The 20,517-nt window shown below is 40.3% G+C and overlaps 1 protein-coding gene across 5 annotated transcripts in view; it reads right to left on the reverse strand.

Annotated features, from left to right (window-relative positions):
* Positions 1-19,608, reverse strand: part of RAB27A (RAB27A, member RAS oncogene family) — an 81,950-nt gene extending 62,342 nt beyond the window's left edge. Inside the window, exon 1 of one of the 5 annotated variants that reach the window (XM_079129992.1) lies at positions 19,161-19,608. In XM_079129992.1, coding sequence (XP_078986118.1) covers positions 19,161-19,559 — 399 coding nt within the window. In that variant the 5' untranslated portion in view covers positions 19,560-19,608. Of the gene's footprint in view, positions 1-3,331; positions 3,586-19,160 lie in introns of those variants that run through there. The other 4 variants (XM_079129993.1, XM_079129994.1, XM_079129996.1 and 1 more) reach the window with 4 other exon arrangements.
* Between the last annotated feature and the right edge of the window lie 909 nt (positions 19,609-20,517).

Genomic DNA, 20,517 nt, shown 5'->3' on the forward strand with positions numbered 1-20,517 from the left:
TGCACTTTCTCTTTGTGAAAACAGGGATCCATTCACAATTTGCTGGGAGATGAATCCAGCTAATGGATCCCTGCTCAGACTTCCTCATAAGAAGAGAAGTCTGGTAGCATATGAAACGGAGAAGACAAGGAAAACCAAAGCAATCAGTGCTCTCAGCTCTTGGAAGAATGATTTATACCTGTTTGGACAAAGCCACTCCTACCTCCAGAGATGCAGCAGTGCAGACTCATCCCTCAAGCAGCAACCCCACCTCATCAGTCAGCCACTCTTCCCTAGTCCCCAGCTGCTACCATGGGACCTCTGAGCAACTCAGTCATGCTGCAGCAACACCAAGAGTACAGAAGGCAGAGCAAAAATAAAGGGACGGGCTGTAGCTCAGAGGTAGAGCACTTGCCTAGTAGGTGAGGCCCTGGTTAAATCCCCAGCACTGCAAGGTGGGGGTCGGGGGGACATGGATGTGCAAATAAATAATTGTTCCTACCAGGATTAGTTCTGGTTTTTAATGGGCTTTAAATGTCTCATGAGTTATCATGTACTCTGTGCCCTGAGCTCTGGCTCTAAATCAACCAAGTTCAGAGGGAGGAAGAAAGGAATAATAGCAAAAGATGGGCAGATATCTCAGGAAGCTTCAATCCTGAGAAGAGAAAACAGAAACAGGGTGGGGGCTGGGAAGGGCACCATTTCCTGTGGAGTACTCAGGTTCTGAGGGTCTGGAGAGAACAGAAGCTGAAACAGCAGAAAGGCAGGCAGCCCAGAGGGCCAGGCCAGGCCAGGCCCTGCTAACAGGCAGACCCTGAGTGCCATGGTGCCACCCTGATGGCCAGGATGGTTTCATCGGCACGTTCCTTTTTTGTCACAGTTCCTGTTTTGTGAGTAGCAGCAGCAGCAAGAAAGAAAGAAAGAAAGGAAAATGTTGCTTACACTCTAATGGCTGCAAGATCACTCACTGAATAGTAGACCTAGAAGGGACAAGAGAACCTGATAAAAGACAGAAAAGACAACCAAGAGGTGGGGTTAACTCTTTGGGAATATATTCAATCAAACTGGACATTCTAGGTGTGAGAAACCCTCATGAATAAATACTTCTCCCCAAAATGTTCATGTTTTTCTTTGTGGCACTTAAGATCCTCAAAACTGGACAGAATGTCAGCTTTTAATCAAGGCTCTTTCTGACAGTGAATTCTGATGGAGCTCTGGGTTCACTCCAAGGTAAAAAGCATGGGCTTAGGACAAAGAAAACAAAATGATATATTGGTCAACACATTAAGTGGAGGGCAGGACACCCTGCAGGATGGAGAAGCTCCGACAGTAACCAGCCAAATGACTTTGGCACTTTTAAGCCTCAAATGCTTCAACTGCAAAAGGAGAAGACTGGACCAGACAAACTTTAAGAATCCTTCCACTCCTTAACTTACGCTTGGGCACACTCAGAGCAAGGGAGTCTTTCCACATGCTTCTCATGGGATGTTAGGTGTCCATGTGCCAGGGACCTGATTGGACCTCCAGGGACACAAACTAGGAGAGTGGCTGCAACTCAACAGAAGCGAGAAGTAAATACACACACATTCAGCTGAATCTGTACATTTGATTAAACCCTGGGTCAGCGGACAAGACCATGTCTTACTCATCTTTACACATTCAACATCCAGCACAATCCAGGCACTTGGCTTAGTAGATAGTTACTGCATCCATTGGAAGGCAAAATTTCAATGTCATATTAAGAAAATTTTCAAACGTTACCTTTTATGGGTTGAATTTTGTTTGCCCAAAATTCTCACCTTAAAGTCCTAACTCCCAGTACCTCATGATGTAAACTCCTTTGAAGCTGGGACCTTTCTAGAGGTAATCAAGTTGAAAAGAGGTCAGTAGGGTGGGCCCTAAACCAATATGACTGTTGTCCTTACAAGAAGAGGAAATTCGAACCACATCAGGCAGAGGGAAGATGACAGGAGGAGACAGAGGGAGAAGACAGCCATCTACAAGCCAAAAAGAGGCCTGGAATGGATTCTTCCTCACAGCCCCAGTAGTCAACCCTCCGACATTCTGATCTTGGATTTCTAGGCTCCTGAACCTTGAGACAATAAATTTATGATGTTGAAGCCACCTAATTTATCGTATTTTGCTACCCACTATAGCAAACTAATATAATACCCAAAAGAAGAGAGAACTGTGTAATGAAACCACACATGAGACCTTTCACTCCTCCAGTTCTTCACTATGTATCTCTAAAATAAATGGGATTTTCCTTTCATGACTACATGTGCTTACCAAACCTAACAAAATTGACCATAATTTGAAGGCATATTTAAATTTTAAAAAATACACCTTATACTAAAACACATACTTACATTTCTCCATGAAAGCTACTAACAATATTAAAAACAAAATCCCAAGAAACTTGAATTTTGTGGACAAATTTTTCAGAGGATGGGCAAGATTTTTAGAGTAATTCAATTATTTTATGAACTCTCTTACTCATCATTTTATCTGAGAATACACATTTGTATTACTTTATGAAAGCAAAGGGGGGGAAAAAGAAAAAATACACTTGGTATTGGTACCCACTTGCTGGTCATTAAAAACATACTTTTCAAACAAATCTCAGGAAAGTGAGCAGACATCAAGAAGTCTCTAAAGAACAACAATTCAATGACATTTACGATAAACTGCCCATTGTTTAAGTATCTAAAAATTGGCATGGCAAAGCTCAAAACCACTACAAGAATAAAAAAAGATAAATGCAAAACCATACCTTGACGTGGAGAACTGCTTATTGTGTTTTTCTCAAACTTTAGAGACTAGGGTTGCCAAAACATCAGTAATTGACAACTTCCAATCACATGTCCTCTTCAATAAGGTTACCTTTTCTCTAATGTTAAGACAGAAATGTTAAAGTCAAAATGGCCTGCTTATCAAAGTTTTTCAAAGGAGTCTTTTGAAAAGCAGTTCACTCCATCAACTTTCAAAGTCAGGCATCTCTGTAAAAAAACCACAATCCGGCTAATTAGTCTCAGCTGTTCCTCACATGGCCCTGCAGATCAGTCAAGTGATTTTGCCCCTCTCAAGCTTACTATGATCCAATTCCTCTGGCTCTCAGACAGAGGCGGCTTTATTAACCTCTTCCAGGGTTAGAAGACCAGTGCTTCAAATCTCATTTGTCCCTCTGAATCAAAAAACTACATTTGTTTTTCCTGAGAAAACACCTCGAAAAGTATCGCGGTCGTCAAGACCTTTAAAGGTTCTGTTGGTATTGTTTCTTTGCAAATACAGTGACTGAGCCAAACGAATAGAGATCAAGTGGATGTGGCAGGAGACAGAGTGGATTACTTACCAGACGTTGCTCCTGGCCTCCAGAACCATGCGTAAAACTGTCAGTGGGGTTCCTCCCAGATATCCCACTAGCTTCTCAAAGTCCACATGTCCTGCACTCAGCTCTCCTCCCTTGCTTTTCTCCCCATCACTGCTTAAGACCCACGTCTCCTCCTGCAGAAACAATCCCAGCACACACCCAGAAATCCCACGGCCCTCAGTGACTCCTCCCTCTCTTTCCCTCCCACTTCCAGTTGGCCTCCGTATCCCAAGCGTCTTTCCTCCTCTCGCCCTCATTCCGATTTTTAATTATTTTTATTATTTTTGGATGACTATGATAAACCACTTATTTTGTTTTAGATCCCAAACCTGGTCCTGCCTCTGATTCATCCTCAACCCCACACCCAAATTGTTCTTTCCAAAGATAAATGGGATTCCACACTATGCTCCACGGCTCCCAGAACCTCCACAGTGAGATCCGCACTCCTTGGGCTTCTGCCTCCAGTATCTCCTATCACTCCCTGTCTGCTGCCTATGAGCTGCTAAAGTACAACCACCAGAATTTTTTGTCATTCTCTAAACCAGTGGTTCTCAAAATCTGGCCCCAAGATTCATATCATGGGTCCCTAGGAAATTGTTAGAAATGCACCTTCTTGGCCCCACCCACTGAATTAGAAATTCTGAGCATGGAATGCAGCAGTCTGTGGTTTAACAAGCACTCCAGGTGATTCTGATACACGTAAAAGTGTGAGCGCCACAGCTCTAAATCCATCAAGCTGATCATCAAGAGACTTAGCCCTGACTCCTCCTGCCAGCCATACTGAATTAGATGTCCCTTCTCTGTGCTTACTATATCTGTAACTGGAATTGATAATTACCCAATTTATTCCTGGAGTTCCCTTGTTGGTTTGTGAATATGTTGAAGACAGACATTGCATCTTATATTTACCTTTTCTGGTGGTGTTGTTAATCAAAGAAAATTTTAATACCAAAAAAGTAGAAAACATTTATCTTTGGTTCATTCACCCCACAGTCACTTCTTGAGCATTTACTAATCATTAGACAAGACACTGAGCATATAATTAAATGATCCATCCCTTGCCTCTAGGAGAAGTTACCCTCTCATTTTGGCAGCTCAAATGTGACTGAAGACTCAATCAGTCCAATCTACAAAATCACACCAAAACCTCAAGAGCTGTGGGCAACTAAAAAACCTGAACATAACCAGTATGATGTCTCTCAAGGTAAATGAAATAGAATTTTTGGCTAACATCTGATGTTGACTCAGATACAAAGGCATGGCTTATAAAGGGGAGAAAGGATACATTTTCATGAAAACTTATGTAATTTTCTTTATTATCCTTTAGAATTTGGAGAATAATTTAACAAGAAAATATAACAAGATTTTTAAATCCAGAATCATTAAAGTTCACCTATTCTAATTATAGTAGAAATTAAGTAATGTTTTATATTAGCACTTCTCAGCCTTTGTTGTGTATAAGAATCCCCTGGGTATGTTTCAAAATGCTAATTCTGATTTAATATGTCTGTGAAGAAGTCGATTCTTTATTTCTAACAAGCACCCAGATGATGCCTGGGTAATACAGATGTTCTAGACCCAGAACTATACTTTGAACAGCCAGCAAAATTGAAGCAACACATTTTTCAGAGTGCCAAAGGTCTTCTCATTAAAACAATAAAAACTTTTTAGGATAATGCTGCATTCAAAGCTTTCTAAAATGTCTTTCAGACTTCAGGGAAAAGATGGCATACTGATCATGTACATCTAGTTCTGCTACTTCCCCAAATCTCACTAATATAAAAATAAAGAGAATTTTATTGTTTTTGATACAAACTCATAAGGACTAAGATCAGGTGAGTAGAAGCAACAAAATGTTTAAAGTTAAAAAGTAGATGGATAAGAGGCAACTGGTTAGAAGACCCGGAAAAGCAGACTCCTCTGTCGGTAGGGAAATCCAAGGCTCTCCAGAAAGTCTCAGAGATTTAGGGGCCCAAAATCTCTGGAAGTTGAGAGAGGGAAATGTTGGGGCTCAAAACAGAGGAAATGGTGGAATTCTGCTTAAAAAACTATTAGACACATCAAGACAAGAAGAATGAAACAAAAGAACTACAAAACACTCAGAAGACAATGAGCAAAATGGCAGTAGTAAGTCCTTAATAAATAATAAAGTCCTGTATCAATAATAAAGTGTAAATGAATTAGACTTCAATCAAAAGACATAAACTGATAGAATTAATAAAAACCTGAGATCCAACTATTTGCTTCCATGCAAAAGAATCACTTTAGATGTAAGGGCAACATAGACTGAAAGCAAAGGAATAGAAAAAGATATTTCATGCAAGAAAGCAGGGGTGGCTATATTTATATCAGAATAGACCTTAAGTCAAAACAGTCACAAGAGAAAGAGAAGGTAATTATACAGTAATTTTATAATGGTCAGCTCTTAAAGAGGATATAAAATTGTATATGCACCCAACTTTGGAGCACCTAAATATATAAAGCAAATATTAAGCAAACTGAAGGGAGAAATAGACAATACAATAATAATAGAGAATTTCAGTGCCTCAATTTAAACAATGTATAGGTCCTCCAGACAGAAAATCAGTAAGAAAATTATTAGATAACTAGAAGTCAATAACAAGAGGGAAATTGAAAAATTCACAAATATATCAGTTTGGATAACCTAGACAAAAGAATAAATTCCATGATGTAGAGAACCTTTCAAGACTGAACTTAAAAAAAAAAGAAAATTTGAACAAACTAATAAGGAGTAAAAAGACTAAATCAGTAATTAAAAAAAAAAAAAAAAAGAAGAGCCCAAGACTAAATGATTTCACTGGTGAGTTCTATCAAATATTAAAGAAACATTAATGACAATCTTTCTCAAACTCTTCCAGAAAATTAAAGAGGAGAAAATGCTTTTCAAATTGTTTTATGAAATCAGCATTATAATAATGCCAAGGACACTATCAGAAAATTAAATTACAGGCTAATATCCTAAATGAGCAGAGATGCAAAAATCCTCAACATAATACAAGCAAATCAAATTCAACAATATGTTTTAAAAATTATTCATCATGATGTGGGATTTATCCTTGGGACACATGATGGTTACATATATAAATAACAATAAATATGATATACCGCATTGACAAAATGAAGAATAAAAACCATACAATCATCTTAATACAGAAAGAAATAGCATTTTAAAAAATACAACACTCTTTCATGATAAAAACTCTCAACGGATTAGGTATAAAGGGAATGTACCCCAACACACAGTAAAAGCCATATCTGACAGACCCATTGCTAACATCATACCCAATGGTGAAAACCTGAAAGCTTTTCCTCTAAGATCAGAGATAAGACAAGGATGTTCACTCTCACCACTTCCTTTCACCACAGTCTTGGAAAGTTCTAGTCAGAGCAATTAAGCAAGAGAATAAAATAAAAAGCATCCTAACGAAAAAAGAAAGAAGTTAAAATACCTCTATTTGTTGGTGACATGACATTGTTTATAGAAAACATGACTTTTTAAAAAACTATCAGAATTAATAATTGCATTCAGTAAGGTTGAAGGATACAAAGTCATTAGTATTTTTAAACACTAACAATGAATTATCTGAAAAGGAAATTAAGAAAGCAATTTCATTTACAATAGCATCAAAAAATAAAGTACTTAGCCAGGCCCAGTGGCAAATGCCTGTGATCCCAGCAACTTGGGAGGCTGAGGATCACAAGCTCAAGGTCAGCTTCTGCTAATTAGTGAGACCCTAAGCCAATTCACTGAGAACATATCTCAAAATAAAAAGGGTTGGGGATACAGCTCAGTGGTAAAGTGCCCCTGGGTACAATTCCCAATACCAATAAAACAAAACAAAGCAAAATACTTAGGTATAGATTTAACTACAAAAGTGAAAGATCTATATACTGAAAACTATAAAACTGATGAAAGAAATAAAAGTCAACTTAAGAAATAGAAAGATATCCCATGTTCATGGATAGGAAGAAAACCATTCAAATATCCATACACCCAAAGTGATCTAGAGATTCAATGCATCTCTGTCAAAATTCTAATGGAATTTTTCACAGAAATTTTTAAAATCCTAAAATTCATATGGAACCACAAAAGACCCTAAATAGCAAAAGCAATTTTGAGCAAAATGATCAAAGCAGGAGGCATCACACTTCTTGATTTCAAATTATATTACAAAGCTATAGTAATCAAAACAGTATGAAGGCAGAAAAAAAAAAAAAAAGGAACAAAATAGAAAGCCCAGAAATAAACCCATCTATATGGTCAACTGTTTTTCAATATGGGAACCAAGAACATACAATGGGGAAAAGATGGACTCTTCAATAAATGGTGTTGGGAAAACTAGATATTCACATGCAGAGAATGAAATTAGACCTTTATCTTACACAACACCCACACACAAATCAACTCAAAGACTTAAACATAAGACCTGAAACTGGTCAGGTCTGGTGGAAGACAGTGGGAATCCCAGCAATTTGGGAGGCTGAGGCAGGAAGATTGCAAGTTCCAGGCCAGCCTCAGCAACCTAGTTTGACTCTGTATCAAAAAAAAAAAAAAGACTGGTATGTGGCTCAGTGGTAGAGCACTACTAAATTCAATCACCAGTACCACACCACACACACAACCTGTAAAATTCCTACAAGGAAACATGGGAGGAAAGGCAAGACAAATTGCCTTTGAATCTCAGGTTTACCACTCTGGGTGACCATAAGCAAATTACTTAACTTCTCTGCCTCAGTTAGTTCATCTGTGGAATAATAATAGGATTGTTTTGTAAAGACTGAACTACATAATAATGTCTAGAAAGTGCCTAAAACTATGTTTGACACATAGTAGTTGGATCAATAATAGCTATTTTCAAGGTACATCTGCCTCTGTAATATGTGGCTCCTGTATATTTATTTCACATCTTGGATGAGTTTATATTTCATTCTCCCTGTTTCACCTGTACTCCTGTACTGTCAATCAGCCAGTTCTCTCTCTCACGACAGAAATCAGTGTGTCCTTCTAGAACAAGTCCTACTCCCTCTGATGTGCTGCTTCTAACTAAGTACCTGGAAACCAAATCACCAAGCTTAAGAGAATAGTGTGTGAAATAGAGGAAAATGGGCACCAAGAAATGTTCTAAACGTCTCTCTGTGAAGCAGGATGATAAGTTCTGAGCCATCTGTCTGCTCAGAACCCTTTGGGCTTACTTCCTTACTGTCAACCGTGGGTCAACAGGCTAGGTGATGCTCAGGGTGATAACATTCCAGTATACCAGAGATCATCAGAGTCGTAACATTAAAAGTTCTGCATCTGGAAACCCCACCCCAGCACTGGGCAAATTACTCAATTGATCCTTTTGAGCTTATTACATCAACCATAAAATGAAGGATAATATCTATTGTAAAAAGGTGTTCAGAATTAATAGAGAGAATGTTTGTATAATTTCTGACACATGGTAGCTGTAGCTACTGTACTCAATTGCATTCTCTTATTATCAACTCTGATATTAGGTGGTTTAAGAGAATATTCTTGGCCAGGCTCAGTGGCACAAGCCTGTAATCCCAGCAGCTCGGGAGGCTGAGACAGAAGGATCACCTCAGCAAAAGCCAGGTGCTAAGCAACTCAGTGAGACCCTATCTCGAAATAAAATACAAAATTGGGTTGGGGATATGGCTCAGTGGTCGAATGCCCCGGAGTTCAATCCCTGGTACTAAAGGGGGAGAAAAATAAAGTATTCTTAGCAAGTTAACCTGTAACTTGCTTTATATTTGGTGGATCCCAGGAATTGAAATGTTTGCCTTTGTGAATTTTTTCCCACCATTGCCCACACAATTTGTTTCAAGGACTAAGACATAATAAAGAAACTTGATAGTTGAATGTTGGTTGACTTCTCTACTAGGCAAGGTCCTATCCAGTTTCCACCGTCTTTGCACACATGTCTTTTTCACACTGTGGAAGTCCTGGGGTATTCACTACAGTAGCTACTTCTAAACTTGTGGTCAGAAATTAGCATGCCACCTCACAAAGAAGGATATCAAGCATCATACCTGAAATTTATTTTGTATCTCATTTTTTTTCCCTTCACAATGGCACCAAATCATTCAGTCTTCTAATGGGTCACCAAATCATTCATTAATTCTACACCTAAAAAATAAGGGCTCTCATCACCAAACAGACGCAACACCATTTCTGACCTGAAGCAATTCAGTAGTCCATAGATATTAATACAGCCTGGAGGAAGTCACTCACATATGTGCACAACACTAACACAAGGGCAAAATTGCTATGACAAAAGTTACAAAATTGGGGGTAGATGACAGAAAGGACCACCAGTTATCCAAAGCCAAAACACAGCCTGGGAAACCTGTAACAAAGGCAGCATATAAAGACTTCTGTTCATTATAAAGGCCCCCAAGTTCCCTCCTCTCACACTCATATTTCTTCTACCCATCCCCAAGAGACCCACAAAATGTCAGAGAAGCCTTGAGGGTCACGGTCAACCAATTAGGGCAGGAGTAAATGGATCCAAGTATGATCCGATGCCCCCTGGGCCAGAATCACCTGAAGCTTTTAATGAAAATCCAAAGTCCTGGGTCCCACCCAGGCTTTGGAATAAGGACCTCTGCAAAGAAGACCAAGGAAATTTGAATTTATGACAAACTTCCCAGGGGCTTCCATGTTATGCATAAGGTTTGAGAGCCACTGTTCTAGGGAGACAACAGCCAAATGCACAATTATATCTAGGCAAAAATCCATAGGTGAAGATCATATTTAACCTTTACCAACCTCATGTTCCTAATCTGTAAAATAGGGATAATACCTACCTAGCAGGATGGGTGTGAAAAATGAATGACATAACAAGTATCAGCTTCAAGCACAGTTCTTCACATATGACAGGGACTCAACAGGAATTAATCCCTTTCCCATCTCCTGAATATATTCTAATGAAGACTTTAACAACAGTTCATGTTTTGAATAAATGTTACCAAGAAAAGCAGATGGGGGGCAGGGGTTGTAGCTCAGTGTAGAGCTCTTGCCTGGCATGTGTGAGGCATTGAGTTCAATTCTCAGCAACACATAAAAATAAATAAATAATAAAATAAAGATACTGTTGCATCTACAACTAAAAATATTTTTTAAAAAAAGAAAGAAAAGCAGATGGCTAGCTTAAGTGAAGGACTTGGTGTTAATGAGTTGTCAACTGCAAAGGTCAAGGTCAACAGGTTGAACCAATGACTGGGTACCAGTAGATTATGGATCTCAAGCTTCAGCATATATTAGAATCACCTAGGTGGCTTTAAAATACTCTGGGCCCCCACCAGTTTCAGATTCAGTAAATCTGGGGTGGAGCTGAGAATCTGCCATTTCTAACAAGTTCCCAGGTGGTGTGATGTTGCTGGGCCCACACTCACACTTTGTAGAGTATCTACAAAGTATCTAATTGATCTGACACTTTGTAACAAAAAAAGAAAACTATGCTGTGTATATTTCCTGTTTAACACCAGACTAGTTACCTACATGCAAATACACAAAAAAGTAATAAATCAACAATTTCTAAGACCAAGGCTGTGCTGCTTCTACCCCAGAGAATCTTTCTTACTGTGCTTTTTGACTGATGCAGAGAATGGATGGGGACATCTGAGTTCTACCTCTCTTCTCACTAGATGCGAGATCCTAAGTGCAGAGCATGATATCTTTGAGCCTGGATTTATTAACCTAACAGTAGAGGTGGGCTTGGTCACTGGCTTCCAGCTCTGGATGTGTATCTGCAATCAGTAGAATAGCATTTACCCCACACCTAACATTAGAATTTCCAAAAGAGCAACTGAAAAACTGTGCTTTGTGGAGACATGTTTTAAACAAAACTCCCTGTGGAACTTAACACATTGATCTTTCATGTTCCTTCCAGCATGAAAACCCTTGGGTAGTTTTGATTTCTAAGTTCCTGGTGCCTTGAGTTGGCACCTACAAGTGACCTTCTCCTACTACATTTGCTTCCCACAGAATTTGTTTTAACATGAAACAAATATACTAGTCCTCAAACAAAAGAATCTAGTCTGCTTACACAGTTTCATATCTCATGTATCAATAAATTAGCATTCTTGGTTTAGTGCTAAAAATAGATTAAAATTCAATGTGTAGGAGAAAATATGAATTACCTATGATTGAATCTGTAAAACAGTCTTCTCTAACCAACTGTTTTCTCATTCATTGATTAATTCATTCATTATTAACTTAGCATCCACCATGTTCCAGGTATTGTTCTAGGTACTCAGTAAATGGTAGTTTACAAAGCAAAGTCTCCATCCTCATATAAAGACTGTTTTACAGGAAGAGATGGACAATAAGCCGGTGAACATAAATATAAAATAATTTAAATAGTAATAAGTGCTATGAAGACAATAACACAATGATAGGATAGAGTGTGATTGGAGAGTGATCAGCAAGGCTTCTTTGTGGGATGACATGAAATTAAATCTGAATGTTACCAAGGAACTGTTATGATGGACACTTAGATGGTTCTGGACTACTTGCTTTAAAAAGGTAAAAATCACAAAATACTTGTTCATTTCTGTGATACTTCAGAAGGGTCCAAGGAAGACTGTGGAGAACAGGTTGTGCATTGCTCTGAATTACTCTTGAATGTATAAAACTTTTAAGCTGTGCCTAAACCTGGGTCACTCCATTTTGTAAAGCAGTAGTTTTCCATAAGTTACTCCGCTTTGAGTACAGGTACCAAGGTAGAATGACTTGTTTGTACAAGTAAACAATCACCATCTACCCAGCATAACTTATATGTGCCAATTTATCAAACTACATCAAGGAGTACCTGGACTCATGGGCATCCCAGATCATGTCAGGAACACCAGACACAGGAGCTTATCAACCTACCAGATGAGAGTCCCTCACTCCAGACCCATAGAAGAAGGAGCCTCCCAAGATTGAACACAGTGACGCCCTGACCCCATCACTTGGTTACTCATCACAGGCCTTGCCTGGGAAAATCATCACAGTGACAAACCTCTAATTTCCTATTCCCATCAGGACAAAGTGTGGTTTCTCCTGCCTGTGATGACCACATATGGCCCACTCCAAGTTGAAATGCTGAAACTAAAACTGCTGTCTATCTGTACAGAACTTGTGCTTTGACAATTTGATGGAACTGGTTTGTTAAAATCCTTATCTGACCACCCAGAGTGACTCTTTGACTCTGAATTCATCTCTTTCTCTGCCTATGCTCTTGGCACAGCATCCGATAACAGCTTTAATGGTGACTTTAATCCTTTTTTAGTCTTTCTGTGACCTATTTATATACCATCGTATGAAGTATGTTTGATTTGAGTGTTACAGATATTAAAATAAGATTGGAAATAAACTTATGATTGCCCAGCATATGAATACCAAGTATTCAATGAACTGCCACTGATGAAAGTGGTGTAGCCTGTCAATTTATTGTTATTCACTGTGGAAAGACAGAATGTGTTGGGTCAAGGTTAATGACAACATGCTCATGACAAAGACACATTGATCACTAATAAAATTCCATCTAAAAGCCACTTCCTTTGAGCAATAAAACAATACAATTTTGGATTACTCACCTTAAATCAGTTACAATCAAGAAATATTAGCATAGGGGCATAAAAAGAATGTAGCAGGAAACCAGCAGACCTGCCTCCAGGAACCTTCCCCGCCATCAATTAGTCATGTGGCCTGGGGCACACAGTTCTGAACCTGGGAGATGGAGGAGGGCCTGGGCCATAGAGTTTCAAAGGCTCCTTACCAGCTCTTCAATTCTGCAAGTATAAGAAAAGAGGCTTCCTTATCTGGGTGGCAAAATAAGCTGATGAGTCACAGGGAGTGTTTTTTTGTTACTGACTTTCAAACTCTGAGTGAAGCTCTAGTTAAGCAGGAAATGGGGTGTTTGTGAAGAAACTGTCCAGTTTTATAATTTTAGTGCTGGGGACTGAATCCAGGGCCTTGCACATGCTAGGCAAATGCTCTACCACTGAGCCAAATCCCCAGCCCTGTCCAGTCTTAACTATTTTCACGGCATTTATGGCATAGGTATGGGGGTCAGCTGGGAAATCTATCCCTAGTCAGCCCAGAGCACCCTGTGTACCCTTCAGTTGCCCACTGTGGTCTCTCTGGCAGGCTTCTGCCCTGTGAATCACACAGACAGGTGTTGCAGGCCAGCCTCTCACTTCCTAGGGCTAGGCTTCCCCACAGGATCCATTCTTCTGTGGCCAACCTGACACCACCAAAGACCTCATTTCACATGATCCTTGAGGATAGTGGTTCTCAAACTCCACTGCTAATCATCATCCCCTGCAGAGCTTTTTAAAAATGCACAGATACCTGAGCCCTAGCCTACACTGAATGACTTAGACTTGGGGTGAGGGACAGGTGAGAAAGACCACAATGGTGGAGCTAGGTTTAGTTAACTATAAATGATAGAGAGAATGAGTAACTTGGGAAAATGCAAGCCAAAGAAGTTCGATGATTTCAATGCAGGGTTTCTCAGTCTCGGTACTAGTGACAGGTCACACAGGACAATGTTTTGTTACCCTGTGCACTGTAGAATGTTTAGCAGCATTTCTGGTCTCTATCAACTAAATGGAAGTAGTAACTTCCCAGTTGTGACTACCAAAAATGTCTTCAGACATTGCTAAATATCCCCTAGTGGAACAGGAACAAACTCACCCCCAGCTGAAAGCCATTGATATGATTTCACATAATTAATTATAGGCAATATGGAAACTAAAACCTAGCCTATTGATTTCTGGCTGTGTTGGTTCTTTCACATTCAAGCAGGAGCTCTGGATAAATACCGCAACCCACTTCACAGCCCTTGTGCCTAGGGTAGAGAACAGGGTAGAGAGCTGGCCTTGTCCCTAATAAGAGAAAGCCCAGAACAACCAGCAGTTTGCTTGGCCACATTAGGTCTAGAAATCTGATTACAAGGACAGTACCTTATATTTTCAAGAGTTGCTAGATCTCTTCACTCATTTCTTGGGGTCACTTTCTTATAATAGTGAGATTCGTAATGAAAGTCAATCATACATCTCAAGAAACAACAACAAAAAAAATTCCAACAAAAACTATAGGTTATTTTTTAGTATCTCAAATGAATATATCAATTACAACTGTCTTCTGTATGTCTCATCCCATATTACAGCTAGTAATGCAAGGATAAAAATACCCTCTAATCCTGTTTAGCTGATTGAGACCTTGTCTTTGCTTTTAATGATACAAATACCCAGGAGATTAGTATCTAGCCATACCCAGCTAGGACTTGACCAGCCACCCATGTGGGGGATGACCACAGCAAATAAGAACAGACAGATTTTTCAGTCTCTTGGCAACCGATTTTATTATGCTTTGACCTGGCAGCTGGTAAGGCTTTATATGAATTAACCAATAAAGCTATGAAAAAAACAAGATTAGTAACTCTGAAATATAGGGTTTTTTTTTTTTTTTTTTTTTTTACTGGCAGTTAGAGAAAGCGTTTCATTTTTCAAAGATGCCTTCTTAAATCAGTACAAATAAATTTAAAACAATAATAATTATAGTAAAACAATAATTTAAAAGTAGACATCTAGGGACTGAGGATATAGCTTAGTGGTAGAGTGCTTGCCTAGCATGTACAAGGCCCTGGATCTGATTCCCAACTGAAAAAAAAAAAAAAATCAATCAACCAATAGGACACATCTTTAACAGATCAGTCACATACGCCTGTCTACCCAGCTTTACCCTCGTCATACAAGCTTTCATATTTATTCTGCCAAAATATAAAGGGATGAGGAGTTTTGTAAGACAGGCCACTCAAAGTAAGCAGGCATTCAATAAGATAGTACTTGGCTGTTGTGGGACTATTCTTGGTTAGTCCACCTTAAAAGGGAAAAAGAATATTAATAAAACCTTAAAAGGAATAAAAACACATTGAATGGCAGGCTTTCTGGTATCACAACACAACCAAATAGTAGCTTTCAGTAGACATGTAGCTCTCAGAGAAGAGTCAAGGGTTTCTCATGGGAATGATCTAAGCTGCCACATGGATCTGGGGACTGAAAGAACAGTGTGACAAGGTGGTGATCCTGAGTGGGTGACAACAGAGTGATTAGGGGTCACACTAAAACAGAAGTAACTTGCCTGAGGCTTCTTGAAGTAAGGCACCACGCAACAGACCTACTACTGGTCCTGGAGTTCCAGTTCTGGCTCTGCTACTAACTCTATGTGACATTGACAAAGTGACTCAACCTCTCTAGGTACAAATTTCCTGAACTATAAAAGCTGAAATAAAACTAAATGCTCTCTAACCTTCTAATACTACTTGAGCTTACAAATCCTCTCTTTTATTAAGATGGGTGCATGCACAGAATAAGTCATTACTCCGTCATTCTTCGAACATTATCAAGATAGGATGCATTTTCTGTGCCTAAACATGACCTCTGACTAGGGCTGCCAGAAAAACTACAAATCCAATTAAATTTGCATTTTGCATAAATAACAAATAACTTTTAGTAAATGTGTGTCCTAAATATTGCATGGGATATAGTAAAAAAATTATTCATTGCTTATCTGAAATGCAAATTTATCTTTCTTTATTTAGTAAATCTGGCATCCCACCTCCATCCCCAAAGTGGAATTTCACTTTTAAGAATCAAAAGTCAGGGAGTGGGGAGGTATAGCTCAGCGGAAGAACACATGCTTAACAAGCAGGCACTAATGGGAGAGCTTCTCAAGGGTAGCATGCACAGAAGCACAAACAAACAAACAAACACAACAAGAAAAGGAGGAACAAAACGTTCACATTCCTCATGAGTGAGGCATCTAATTTTACTTGACTGAAAAAAAAAATGAGTGTTATTTAATTGTCAATCATATGAGATAAAGAATGTGATGTGTCCTCTGTGTACCATATGACCAGACAGGGAGTTCGAAACAAGCTGGATCCTCTTTACTCTGCATATCTGCTCCTGCTATGGATATGAAGTTAATTGCAAGAGCTTTATCCCTGCCTCCAATTCAGAGCTCATGTCTGCTCCCAGGATAATCAGCTTAAGAGAAACTGGATAATAAACTCAATTTCCTGACCAAAAGCCAGAGAAACAAATATGGTCCAAGTAAATCTACATGAGGAAATTTAAAAGTGAAAGCTATGGAAAGGAAAAATTACCTCCTCAGAAGTAAATCAAAATATTTTAACAATGGCAAGACAGTGTTGCTTCTCAGGCTCAGACTTATAACCTGCAAGCCTTGTTTTGTTTTTCAGGTGATATCAAGTTTATTTAAAAAATCTTAAGACCAGGGTGGTGGCGCACACCTATGATTCCAGTGGCTGGGGAGGCTGAGGCAGGAGGATCATGAGTTCAAAGCCAGCCTCAACAATTTAGTGAGACCTTGTCTCTAAATAAAATATTAAAAATGGCTAGGGATGTGGCTCAGGGGTTAAGGGCCTCTGGGTTCAATCCCCAGTACTATTAAAAAAAATTTTTTTAAATAAAAATAAAAAATAACTGTGGACCTGAAAGAAATGAACAAATATGAAGGAAGAGCATTGGGTATGACAGTCCTTAAGGTAAGGCTGGAGCAGAAGAAGCAAAGAAAAGAGCAATAGAAGATAAAGCCATATACCACAAAAAGAGTCTTATGGGCCACTCTGAAGACTCTGTTGTTCCTTCTGAGATAAAAGGCTATTGGAGGGACTGGGGTTGTGGCTCAGTGGTAGAGCACTTGCCTCACATGTGTGAGGCACTGGGTTTGATTCTCATCACTGCATATAAATAAAATAAAAATAAAGGTCCATCGACAACTACAAAAAATATTTTAAAAAATAAAAAATAATAAAAGGCTATTGGAGAGTTTTGAGCGCACTGGCTACGATGTTGTGGACAGACTGCAGAGGTCGAGAATGGCAGCAGGGAAGATCTTTAGGAGGCTTTGGCAGTAATCCAGGTAACATGACAGGAAATGGGTGGAAGAGTGAGAAATGGTTACTATCTTAGATACATTCTCAGGGTAGAATCAGTGATAATTGCTGAGGGTTTTGATAATGGGCATAAGAGAAAGAAGAGAATCAAGGGTGATTGCAGGGTATTTCATCTGAGCATCTGCAACAGTGAAGCTGCCATTCCCTAAGATGGGGAAGACTACTTTCAAGTAGATTTGAGGAAGGAAAATCAAAGATAGATTCCTAGAGACTGTTGCCCACTTCAAAACTCTAACATAAACTCTAAAACCAAGGCAATAGAATTTGAGAAAATGATCTTAAATTTCACATGAAAATTCAAGGAACTCAGAACAACCAAAACAATCTTGAAAAAGAACGAAGTTCAGAACACATCCTGATTTCAAAACTTACTATATAGTTACAATAAGTAGACAATATGATACCAGCACAAGAATAGATGTGTAGATTAATGGAGTAAATTCAGAGGCCAGAAATAAAGGCCCACATTTGGTCAACTGATTTTCAACAGAAGTGCCAAGATCATTCAAAGGGGGGAAATAGTCTCTTCAACAAATGCTACTGGAAGGACTGGATATCACATGAAAAAGAATGAAGTTGAACTCCCCTAACTCACATCATGTACAAAAATTAAATTAAAATGAATCAAAGAATGAAATGTAAGAGCTAAAACTATAAAAACTCAGGTATAAGAAAACATAAAAGTATAAACCCTCATGACCTTGAATTTGACAGTGGTTTCTTAAATTTGACACCAAGCACAGCACAAAAGAATATGGATTAATTACATTTTTATCAAAACTAAAAATCAAGGTAGCCATCAGAAGAAGAAAGAAATGGAAAAATTAAAACCAAGGTAAAATATAGAAAAGAACAACCCTTACACCCTTACACAAGTTATTTCAGCATTATAGTAGTTTTTCTCCATTTCTAACAAACTGGAGAAGCCTTATTTTCCAGACTGTGTTTTCCCTTTAAAGCAAGTTTTTAAGACATTATTACAAAATGCTTATATGGCATAACCATATCCCCACTCACCCAATATCTGACTGATCAGCCAACCATACAGGGAGGATTCATCCACTAAGAAAGAACAACTGTTGGTCCTTAGGGGTAAAGAAGAGGACTCTGGGGCAGAAGATTCTGAGGCCATATGGGCCCAGGTGACCAGCAGGAGTCAAAAGCTGAAAAAACTAAACCAAGAGCTCACAAGATTTTCTTCACTTCAGGTCAGACTTTGCAAATGGTTACCTATTGGGACAGAGACCTGACTTTGCAATAGCTCCCCAAGCCTGTCATTCATCAGCCCTAACACCAGTCATGACAGAGGACCCAGCTGCCAGGCAGGATTTTCTGTCTAATCCACGAGAAAAGGGAGACTCTCCCAGACCGCTAGTTTGCAGTCCAGACTCTTACCAACAAGGATGTAAAAACCTCAAATAATTAAACTGAGAACAACAGGAAGAAGGCGAGAACTGGGGGCAGTGTGCAAGGTCCCCGACCTTCCTCCAGTCAAGTTTCCACCCCTTCTTGTAGGGATTCTAGCACCTGGCTGCCACCGTGAGGTGGCCTCTGACTCCAGCCCCTTCTGGGGACTAACCCTCGGCCCGGCGGATGTCATTGCTGGTCGGCGTTAAAGACCTGGGGGAGGCAAAGACACTTCTGGCGACTCACACGCAGAGGGGTGGGAAGAGAAGGAGCGCAGGCTCCGACCCCAGTCCCGGGGCAGACGCGCGGCTCACCGGCCACCTAGCTCAGTCCTCCGCGGATTGGAACCTGCTGGGTGCTCGGGACCCCAGCGCGCTTCCGCTCCTCCAGCAGCCTCCCGCCCTTACCTGCCTCGGCCTGGCGGTCCTGGCCCCACCGCGGTAGTGTCCCTGCCTCGGCGTCCACCGCTGCTGGCCCTTTTTGGGTCCTTGGCGGGTATTTTCCGTCTGGCCCCACATCACTTCCCGTAAAGGAGAGCGAGGTGGGGGCGGGCCCTCCTCCCTTTCCTCCCCCTCCCGCTTCCTCCTGTCACCTAGTGGAGCACCCCGCGCCCGGCCGAGGAGGGGAAGGACAGGCCAAGGCGCGGGCCGCCTCGCGCGCTGCTCCCGGTCGGCTGCACCTGCCCCACGGGTCTTCCCGTGAGCCGCAAAAAGGCCACGCTCGCCTCGTCCCAAGTCTCCGCTGCCCTGTTCTGGAAGGCGAGAAACGATAGGGGTTGTTTTCGTTTTGAGATACAAGGGTGACATTTACAAACTGCCCCAGGATCATGAGCTGCAAGGTATGGTTTGGTGACTTTCAACTAATCTCCTCCCTGGAAAACCATTTTCCGAAAGTGTTTTCAGAGCTTCCGATCAGTGCCTCCCCCGTAGTAGCTAGGGGTGCTGAAAGGCCACAAGTCGCCCCCATCCCCGCTGGGTTTAGGAGTCCACTCATTAGCGCCAGGTGTCCAACTCTGCCCCTGTCCTTCCTGCCATCTCCCCTTGCTTGGGTCCTCCTGGGCATGACCTTCCCTACAAAAAAGTTTTGGAAATGAGATGGGAAGAAATAGGGTAAAATTCAAGCAGGAAAAAAAAAAAAAAAAAACTACACCCACACAATTTGGGGAAAAAATGACAAACGGAGTCTGCTCATAGGGTCTAATTCAGACTATGAAATCACTGATTTTCTAAGAGACTGTGAGAACAATTGTTAGAAGAAAATAAGGAGAACTGGAGGCTATAACTGAGTTGGTAGAGTACTTGCCTCACAAGTACAAGTTCAATTCCCAGCACCATGAAAGAAAAGAAAGAAGAGAGAGAGAGAGAGAGAGAGAGAGAGAGAGAGAGAGAGAGAGAGAATGGAAAAGAGAGAGAAAAGAAGGAAGCCCACAAGGTTGCCCACATCAGTAATCCCAGCTACTCAGGAGGCTGAGACAGGAGGATTACAAGTCTGAGGCCAGCCTCAACAACTTAGCAAAACCCTATTTCAAAATAAAATAAAAAGGGCTGAGGATGTAGCTCAGTGGTAGAGGCCTCTGGGTTCAACCCACAGTACTAAGAGAAAAGGGAGATGAAATAATAAGTGAATTAATGAAAAAGAAGGGGGGGAATAAAAGACAGTGCTTTGCAGGAATAGCCTGGGTCAGGAGAAATCTGAGAGCCTTTGCTGCCCCCAAGTGGCTTCCTCCTCTAAGTACCCATGGTTTTGTGCGGACCTGCAGGGATA

This window comes from Sciurus vulgaris, assembly GCF_902686455.1.
Source record: "Sciurus vulgaris genome assembly, chromosome: 2".
Taxonomy (NCBI): domain Eukaryota; kingdom Metazoa; phylum Chordata; class Mammalia; order Rodentia; family Sciuridae; genus Sciurus; species Sciurus vulgaris.